Raw genomic sequence first — 10111 nt, forward strand, 5'->3', positions numbered from 1 at the left:
TGGAAACTTTCTTTTTTACATAAAAGCAAAACTTATGAGAAACAAACAACACGGTTTCCTATCAAATCTGTTTTTCCTGCTCAGTCATGAATTATAGTCTGTGCATTTTGTTTCTGTGACCACATAGTGGCGCTACATCTCTTTATCTAACATTATTTCAAGGACAAATGATGTCAGCTGCTGTGGAAACAGCAAATAAAGCAGCTTTCACTGATGTCTTGCTGTGCAACTAATGAAATAATATTACATTTATTATCTACTACTACATGTACCGTCTCTGTTGCCGTAGTTTTATTGATGTATCTAAATTTTCAGTCTCAAATTTTTAGGCATTATTTTATACATAACTTGTAAAGAGTTATTTTACAAATAGATAATATTTGGCTGCAGCAGTTGGTAAATAGCAATTTATTATTTCGGAAAGAACAATCCTTTACCATTCAAACAAACTTGTCATTTTGACAAAGTAACACAAACAGAAGTCATTATCGTTGTGAGTCTTCTGATACATTTTGACTCGCTCCATAATTATCTGTCCTGTCGTGGTAGAGTGATCCTCCACACTCTCTGTTTGAAATCTGCCCCAGCAAAGAACACACATGGTCCTGCGAGTGAAGGACAAGGCCGGATCCCGCTGGGTCGTTTTGTCTCGTGGAGCTCTGCTGGCTCTTGTTGTGATCTGTGGACAGTGAAGTGCGAGGTCCTGAGGGTGTCAGAGAGCTGAAGGTTGTGCGATACCGTGCCTGTCCAGTGGGATTGCTCGGAGAATGAACTGGCGTCTGGGGATTGGTGAGGCTTTGTGAGTTGGTTAAAAAATTCAATGTAGGATGAGAGTGTCCATAATTTACTGGATTAGTGTTATTTTTAATAGGACTAGATGTATTGTAGACTCCTCGCTGGCTTTGACAAATCACTGGAAAGGTGCTGGGGTCTGAATCAATGCCGAGGAGGGATACAATTCTGTGATTGTAAAGGGAGCTTGGGGTGGCTCTGGGTGTTTGAAATGGACTGTACTGACCCTGCAGCCCATCAGCTGTTTTTCCATCTCTATCAGAGCAGCATAGGTGCAAAGAGGCAGACACAGAGCTTGATGAATGCAGCAAAGTGGGAGTCCTGTTGTGGGGCCGTAACCCACTGCAGTCCTGTGCATTTCCAGATGAATCTAAAGGGATACGAGGCTGCCAGTCTTTACAACTTGTTACACCAGGAGGAGAGACATGATGAAGCATAGGCATATTTGACTGCAGAAAATGCATCATGTCATGGAGCTCCTTAGTCAGGTTGGAGACTTCTTCATTTAAGTTGTTCACCTGCGAGAAGAAAATAAAAGTTAAAGTCTCAGATGTTGATTAAAGCCCCATAAAACTATCATGCTAACTGAAAACTAATTTAAAGCTTTTTTTCCCCCATGAGTTCCCTTTATAAAGCTCCACCAATCATCCAGTAGGTGTAGGACTGAAACGCCAGCATGATGCTGTCACCATCATGTTTCCTTGCATTAATAGCGTGTTTCAAGTGATGTGTGATATTCATTGTCCACCACACAGGTCTCAGATCAAAACAAATTGCAGGATATATGTTGCACAATTTTATTTTCAGAAAATGTGATTATTGTAACGGTATTTATACAAGTCTCTTTAAAAAATCAATAAGGCCGCTGCAGCATACTCAAAACCCTAAAATGTACGAAATGTTGGCAGTATTGTTTTCCTGAAAACAATATTGTTCATTGAAACTCACCCATGAAGGCCAAAGATAGTTTTATTAATACATTCATGTAATTTATTTTTTTTTCTTTTGGATTATTTATATGTATAAATATCCCATATAACTTTTGATCAGGGTAAAGTATTGCATTTATAGGGGGAAACAAGATTTATGTTTGAATCTCACCTCTTTATTTAATTTGGTCATGTTCTGTTTCACTTCTTCTGTCTCAATTAGAAGGTTAGCATTCATCTGTAACTCATCTAAAACACATTAAAAAGAAAACAGAGTTAATGTGATAACATTGTCTATGATGCTTACTAGGTAACATAAGCTAAACATGTTAATTAATTACCTAACATGAACTAAGCAGTTTATGCATTAGAGAAAAAAAAATCAAAACAAGAAATGAAATATGTAAATTGTCTTACATCTTATGTAAATTCAGTTGATGAAGAATTTCAAGCATTTTTTTCATTAACTTAAAAAAAATGGTCAATTTCTTTAAAAAAAAAAAACATTACCTGACATACTAATCCTTGTCTTATCCTGCTCTATGTTGAACTGAAATGTGTGACTGTTGTCCTCAATCCCATCCACGACCCTGACAATGAAACAAATGAATATCACATCAATGTAAAAAGAGCAAAGTGCAAGCAAGAGAAAAACAACGTGGAAAAAGTCACCTGGGGCTCAGGTTAAGAGGACTAACACAAGGGAAGGATGGAAGCAGTAGCTTGGATGACTGATGACTTAAATCGGATTCATTTTTCAGACTGACAGAAGGTGACAGAGTGAGATCCTCATTGGCAAAGGACTGAGGAGAGATGCAATAGCCTTGGCGTTGAGAAACAGGTGACCGACATGGGTGGAGCGTTTGGATGTGTTGGAGCTCCTGTCCTAAAGTGCTGAGACGGGAAAACTGAAGAGTACCTCCAGAACCCTGTACTCTGCTCTGCCACAAATGGTTCGTGTCATCTGGAAGTTCCTCATTTGCTTCAGTGAAGTTGGGTAGTTTGTGATCCAAAGAGACGTGATGCTGGAAGAGAGATTGAAAGTCAATGAAGTTAATTCCAAAGTTGTTTGAGAACATGACATGTTCTTTATGTTATTACGTTATCAACATGTTAACATGTTATGTTATCAACATTACATGTGGTAATGTAATAGAATTGCACATTTTATTAATGTGCTATGAGATAAAGAACACATTACATTTTGCTGTTGAACTTACTGTGTGTGTCCATTTGGCAAACATAAACTAAAGCATGAGTCTAAAATATTTAAAACACCCACATAAAATGATTATATCTGGTAGCTTCATTGTGATAAAATGTTACTTTATTTTTCTCTCTCTCTCTCTGGCCTCTGAAAGGTTGCATACATAACAAAGCAAATGTGTATTTTTATTTGCCTACCGACAGTGGTAGTCATACACTGTATTAATGTGCCTTGTGTTTTTTTAGTTTAATAAAAGAAACACCTGACTCAGCTCTGTCTAAGTAAAGAGGAGACATAATAGCTGAACACGTACCAAAGACTGCCTGGGAGTCCATGTAAATCTCTTTACTGCCTGCAGACAGACAAACAACAAACAAACAAACAAACAAACAAACAAACAAACAAACAAACAAACAAACAAACATGTTCCCATAATTTTTAAAGTCTGATTATGCACAGTGAATATGTACACTCACCAATCACATTGTTAGGCACAGCTTTTCAGTTGGTTGTTAATATAAACAGTGAATCAGCCAATCATAAACAAGCCAATCATTCCAATTAGGCTTTTAGAAGTTGTAGAAAAGACTTACTGAGCTTCAGTGGAAGTAATTTGGACCCATTTGGACCTCATAGTAGAAAATTGTTTAAATACCAGAGCCCTCCCAAATATTGTTGCGATGCATTCTTCATCCCACATGACAATATTGAATCCATCTTTTGGTGGCTACTTCTTGCAGAAAAAGTAGCCTCCATGTCACCAAACTCAACTCATCCCCTCATGGTTTCTTGGTTACTGTACCATGATGATCTCTACTGCTGCCACATCTTAATCCATCAGAGCACCTTTGAGAGGTGGTGGAACAACAGATTCACATCACAGACACCTTCCTAGTGCTCGGTTGGGCCCCCCCATTTGTCTTCAGATCTGCCTTTTTTTAAGCATATGTTCAACAAGCTGTATCTAGTGAAGTAGCCAGCTAATTTCTTTTATAAGGTCAGTAAAATTGTTCAGATTAATTCTGTGGTACCATAAAATTATAAGTCTTACATGAGGCTCACTGCCCTCTCTGAGGTTGTAGGTAAGGTTGTGGTGGATGTCAGAGCTGAAGCGACTGCCGTACTCCGGATACAGCCTGAGGACCTCTCTTAAAGCCTTGACACTGATGTACTGCAAGTCACAGTAGGTGAGCGCCTTCACGTCTGCATTTGTCTTGATCACCTGATCATGCTCTGGCAGGTCAGCCCCTATCAGGTCACCTTTGCCTGTAGCGATAGTCAGAGAGAGGAGTTGCCAAAAGATGCTACTACTAGATGAAGATGTGAGTCAACAGCTGGAAGTGTTTCACACTTTGTGCACACTCACCCAGAATAGCTTGGACCATACCATCTTTCAAGACTTCAAGGGAACCGGAACAGACAAAATAATCGGCATGCAGGGCATCTCCATGGCGGATGAGGTACTCCCCTGGTGCACAGAAGGAAGTCTTGATGTGCAGGGAGAGAGAGCGCAGACACCCTCTGCTGGCTCTCTCAAACACAGGCAGCTGCAGGATGTCTTTGTTCAGATGCATGGCGATATCTGCTCGCAGTTCATCTGGGAAGTCATGAAGCAGCTGAGAGCGAATGAGAGAAAGAAAAAAGAGACTTTTGTTATAAGTAAATCAGCATTCTGCAGTTCAACCTCAGAAATTAAGTTACTGACTTTAAGTTTTACTGTAAGCATATTGTTTTGATATACACGATTTTAGCCAAGGACCAACATGGGCAAACAAGAAGGAAGTAAACAAAGATAACCTTAAAAAATGTGCAAATTTGTAATGGCTTCCCAATATCAAAGCATTTACAAATGAATTTTAAAACTCTATAGCGTGTTTTGGTTGCTTTTAGAATATTATATAAAAAGTAGCTCATGTAATTTTATGAGCTACTAATAAAATAATATTTTACTAAAAGGTTCTTTTTTGAAGATTTCAAAAAAGAACTCTGTATTATTAAATATTTTAGACAACAGCCAACCTCTACTCAATCAACTTTGAAAAATGTATGTCTTTTGATTTTTAAATGCAGCAAACCAGGTTTTAGAGGTTGCTGCACTTTCATGATGTATCAAACTGATACGAAAATACATCCTGTTAAAACCAGTGGCTGCATCTATTGCTTTCAACTCTGAATTAATTATTAAGAGAGGTGATGGTGGGTGTGTTAATGAGTATTCTCCCCATTTCAGCTCGGGCAACTTCTTCAAAATGGATTCCAACATTGTCATTGAAATTCTGACATCTACTCAAGGGAATGGAATAAGACTTCAGAGAATATAAAATAAAATGTCCCACATTTAAAAGGATTGTATGTCTGAAAGGAGAAACACCCACAGAGAATGTATTGTTCTGATTGATATGCCTCAAATGCCTTGATATGCCTTAATTTGTGTTTCAATTACTGAACAAAAATGAACAAGTTCTTTCATAAAAAATACATACAAGATCTAATTACGAGCACAATGTTAATTTTACTAATAAGTCTTGTACCCTAGAAGAATTAATAAAAAGATAGATTTTTTTCCCCTTTGTTCCTCGCTTACCTCATTTGTGTTTATGCCATTGTTGACTGACCATGTGGCTTGAAAATACTCCAGCATTCTCTGCTTCAGCTGCTGAGGGAGTCGATGCACACGGATGAAGTCTTTGAGGTCCTTCATGCGGGTGTGGTAGAGTGAGCGCCGTGAGTACATGCGCTGGATAATGGCTGTTACGTTACCAAAGACCACTGCGTGCATCAGAGCTGACGATGGATGAAACAGTAAAGGTGCGCTTAGAAAATTTAACCCATATGGAAAATTTCTGTTCATGGTTTTAAACTCACCACCAATCAGCATAATACAAATGGAGAAGATTTTCTCTGCATCCGTGTTGGCACACACATTGCCAAAACCAACGCTGGTGAGGCTACTGAGAGTAAAGTAGAGGGAGGCAATGTAGGCGCTGGGGATGGAGGGTCCACCTATGGTTCTGTTGATGTATGGTGTCTCCAGACGCTTACCCAAATCCTGAAGCCACCCTGATGGTATGGGTACATATTGTTATTCACTCAGGAGGAAGAAAATAAAGTGTAACACAAACATTGTTCATGTTCTATTGATTTATTGTGCTTTAGCGGACAGATATTTCTGCTTTGCGAATTGGTCAAATTGGACATTCTGTGACCTAGACTTCCTCTTGGCTAAGGAGGAAAGTCAGAGGCTTTAAAGCATTAAGTCACGACTCAAGATGTTCAAACAAAAACAAGAAGTATCTTCTGACTAAAGGAGACTGTCGTGAGTAGCTGAACTCACCTATATCCCAGGTAACAGGATCACTACTTTCAATCTCCTTGCGTCCAATGATGTACCAGATGCAGGCCATCCAGTGAGCCAGCAGGGCAAACACAGACATGAGCAGTGTAAGGACCACTGCGCTGTACTGGGAGTAGCGATCCAGTTTTTGCAAGAGCCGAAGCAAGCGCAGCAGACGAACCGTCTTTAGAAGGTGCACCAGTGAGGTCTGGATGTGGGAAAACAAAACACGCATTAAAAGGTTCTACATTTTTCTGCTTTTCTATGTTTTAAGCTAAACAGATGATTTTGTTTGTTAGAAACTGGAAAGTTAACGAGAACTTAAAACAGTGGGAAAAAGAAGAGTACCAAGAAAAATGGGCAAAATTTGAGGTATGGAAGTGGACAAACTTGTTGGCACTTGTCTTTTCTGGCTTAACAATGCCAGAAAAATTCATTTCATGTCTGACTATTACTGACACAAACACCCAAAATTTGCTTATCTGTGCTGTGACTTTAACTTGGTGACATGAATTTTAGATTGTGTTTTTGTGCAAAGGAGAGTGAATGACCCATCTCACTTTTCAAACATTTTCAGTGTGAGATTATGATGCAGACATAAAATATTGCTATATTTTAAAACTTTACCAGATATACCAAAAAAAGAAACTAGTCAAAAAATATTAAACAAAGAAACATGACATTTTTTGCATTATCATGACCGTCTTACCACTGAGATGTTGAAAGCATAGAGAAGGTCAAATGGCAGAGCCGCAATCAAATCCACAAAGAACCAGGTGGTGAAGTAATGTAGGCAGATGGATCGGGTGTCATACACAACCTGACCCGACTGGCTGACGTATGTGGTGCGAAAATTCAGAATAATATCTGCAAAGGTTCAGAAACATAACATGAAACAGAGAGAAAATGCACAATGATTGAAGACTTGCTCCAGAGACTTTCAGGGAAATGCACGAGGTAGCGGGTGAGCTAATTTTCTACGACTGTCTCTTTAAAGACAAACTTGTCGAGAGGTTGTGTGACAGACGTGTTATGGCACTTCCATTGGAGAAGAACTGGGACGAAGTGAGAGAAATCTAATTATGTTCATAACCTAGGGCAACATTGACACTGAGTGGGTGAGAAATGGAGGGAGGTAGTCACGTGCCAGCCATCACCAAGGTAACAGCTGTGGTTTAAACTTACTGCTCTTGTCTTTTCATAATGTTACTTGGGTTTCAATATGACGGTCAACAGGTTTGAAACGCTTAAACATTTTCTCCACTAAATCCAACATTTGAAGTCAATGCACAGAAATCGTACCAGCTATGAAGAGCATCTCCACCGCTATGTCACTCCATGTGGTGCTACGAGTGACAAGTGAGAGACGATCGCCGCCTTCGCTGTGACTGACAAAGCAGACGTTGAAAGGTACAGTGACAGCGACGTAGAAAGTCGCCAGCAGAATCAGCCAGTCCCACATGGCCTTGAAAATGCTGTAATGCAGCAGAATGAAACGGGACTTCTTCACAGAGGCCACCTTGTACTCAGGTACGGAGGGTTTCTGGAACATGCTCTGAAAATGCCACATGACACGAAATCTTGAACTCCACATCTCTAATGCCCTCAATTACACTCAGGTAAATAAAAGTCATTCTATAAAGAGGTTTAATCTGTACTGGGCTCTTGAGGAACAATGAAGAAAGTATTCAGAGCAACATTAAAATGTGCATTTATTTTCTTGGTCTCTGGTTGTTTTCCATCATGTGGGAGTTGAGACAGAGTTTTGAACTCACATCGGTCAGTTTCCTCTTGCCTTTCTTTGTGAACAGGCTACTCAGGTGGTGCAGAACACTTCTCCACCTGTCTTGAGCCCGAATAAAACTGCTTTTTCGGTTTTCTCGAGGGTCCTCTGCAAAATCAAAGGCAACTACAAAATTAGCTGTATTAGTCATTTCAATACAGTTTTAGGTAAAATCAAGCCAATGAAAAACCATGTTAACAATTTTAGAGATCATTTAGAATCACTCAGAAAAGAGCTTTTAGAAGCATGCAGTAAGGACTCACCGTCTTCATGAATGTAGTGATGGCTTTTCCCGTAAGATTCGCTGACATCCTTAAAGGACAGCAGAAACAGAACCACCTCGCCCTTCTCGTTTTTAATTGGAACAATATCCAGGAGACACCAGAACTGATTTCCTTTGAGTACCAAAGAGTCACAGAGAGATATTAGACAAAGACTAAAGTGTTCACTTGATGGCTAAATATAAATAGATGAACAATGACTTTAGCAGAAGAAACAGTATTTTTTTCTTACCATTTTTCCTGTAAAAGCAGATCTCTCCCTGATATTCCTGCTGACTCTCCAGAGCTTTGTGCACCTGCTCCATTACACCGTCACTGGTCTCTGCCCCATGAAGGAATGTGCAGGTGCAGGTTTTTTGCATGACCTCCGTCCGAACAAAACCAGTCAGCTCACAAAAACCATCTGAACAATAGACGATCCGGTAATCGTATCGACCCCTGGCATTTCCCAGAAGAAAGTTGCTGTCTGTGAAAAAGTCAAAAAGACAAATAGCAGAGATTAGAGGTTGAAAAACAACATTAGAGCTCAACAGAAAGAGGAATTTCACCAATTCCCTCTTTTAAAGCAGCAGCACAAATACTGCCAGACAATTTTGTTTGGAAAAATATCACTGCTAAGACTAGATATCTGCAAGCTGCTCCTAGCTTTATGTTAGGGCAAGCAACTGAACAGCTTGCCATCACAGGCAGACAGAAAAGTAGTTATTTAAAGATCTCATGCAGAAAACACAAAGGATGGATTCTTGTAAGTCTTTGAATTTTTTTTCTCCATTCATATATAACTGTCTTTATTGTGCGATGGCAAATGTAGAATGATGTAGGAATTTATTGTACTTCTCCTGACTGATACCTTTGTACAATAAGGTTCTGTAAATTACTGCTCTAGAAGCCACTAATGCAAAGTCTGAACTCAAGAAGATTACATTTTCCTATTTAATTAAATATATTATTCAAAAAATAATATCAGAATAATAATAGTATCAGTATTAATTTTCACTAATTTTTAATTGTTATGCCAAAGATTGCTTTTCTCTACAGCCTAACAATGCGCTAGATAAGCTTGTACTGAAATGTTTGCAAGAGCAATTTTGTACTGATTTAATACACAAGCTGGTGAGTAATATTTGAAAAGCATTGTGGAAGAAATTATTATTGGTAATCTGTTCTTAATTCAATAAAGCACATTAATAGGTACATGTCTCCTTTCTATTTCTGTACAAATAATGAGTAAGACGTCCGTTTTCAGGTGAGGCTTTGAATATAAGCAAACAGCCTTTTAAAACGTTCTTTGTTTGCTGAAGAAAACTTTTAAACAGTAACGTAGCTCCAAGGACAGCATGGAACACCTGCTGGCTTGAATGTCAGAGAGGAGATTTGTATTCTCCTGCTGAAAACAAAGCAAACAGTTCATTCATCATTCAGTGGCATAATTGTATATGTTTATCTAAGAAATAATACATTAAGGAAGGTAAAAATCTTTCACATATTTCTAATTGGCTGTTCCGTTCAGCGCGCTTGCCTGATTCAATTTGCGTCCCAGAACTAAATTCTTGTAAAATTGCACAATTGTCATATGTTTTCCTTCTCTTCTTGCTCAGAAATCCCCATAGCAACACAAAACCAGAAAGGTCTTTAATTAGGTTTATGACTTCATCTCCACATACTTTAGAGAAAACATCTACACATCTAGCAGCATGCATCCTTTGCATTATTTTACTGTGGAAAAGTAACTTCAAAAACTGTTAATTTGTAATTATCTTCAAATTACTCCTTTGCCTACAGTCA

The 10111-nt window shown here is 38.8% G+C and overlaps 1 protein-coding gene across 1 annotated transcript; it reads right to left on the minus strand.

Annotated features, from left to right (window-relative positions):
• Window positions 1–384: 384 nt before the first annotated feature.
• Window positions 385–8786, minus strand: LOC103142195 (potassium voltage-gated channel subfamily H member 4-like). Its single transcript, XM_007558116.2, has 15 exons — window positions 8559–8786; window positions 8309–8440; window positions 8038–8153; window positions 7565–7817; window positions 6972–7129; window positions 6263–6470; window positions 5794–5988; window positions 5513–5712; window positions 4295–4544; window positions 3980–4194; window positions 3242–3280; window positions 2394–2746; window positions 2232–2311; window positions 1894–1970; window positions 385–1310 (listed from the first exon to the last, which is right to left on the minus strand). The coding sequence occupies exons 1-15, from the start codon at window positions 8686–8688 to the stop codon at window positions 486–488; spliced, it is 3231 nt and encodes a 1076-aa protein (XP_007558178.1). The 5' UTR covers window positions 8689–8786; the 3' UTR covers window positions 385–485.
• Window positions 8787–10111: the final 1325 nt, after the last annotated feature.

Source organism: Poecilia formosa, unplaced genomic scaffold, assembly GCF_000485575.1.
Source record: "Poecilia formosa unplaced genomic scaffold, Poecilia_formosa-5.1.2 Scaffold94, whole genome shotgun sequence".
NCBI lineage: Eukaryota > Metazoa > Chordata > Actinopteri > Cyprinodontiformes > Poeciliidae > Poecilia > Poecilia formosa.

Coding starts and splice junctions, on each gene's coding strand:
- LOC103142195 (XM_007558116.2), bottom strand. CDS start 8,688: ATGCAAAAAACCTGCACCTGCACATTCCTTCATGGGGCAGAGACCAGT. Junction 3,281..3,979: donor GAGAGGGCAGTGAGCCTCAT/GTAAGACTTATA, acceptor GTCTGTCTGCAG/GCAGTAAAGAGATTTACATG. Junction 1,971..2,231: donor GACAAGGATTAGTATGTCAG/GTAATGTTTTTT, acceptor AATGTGTTTTAG/ATGAGTTACAGATGAATGCT.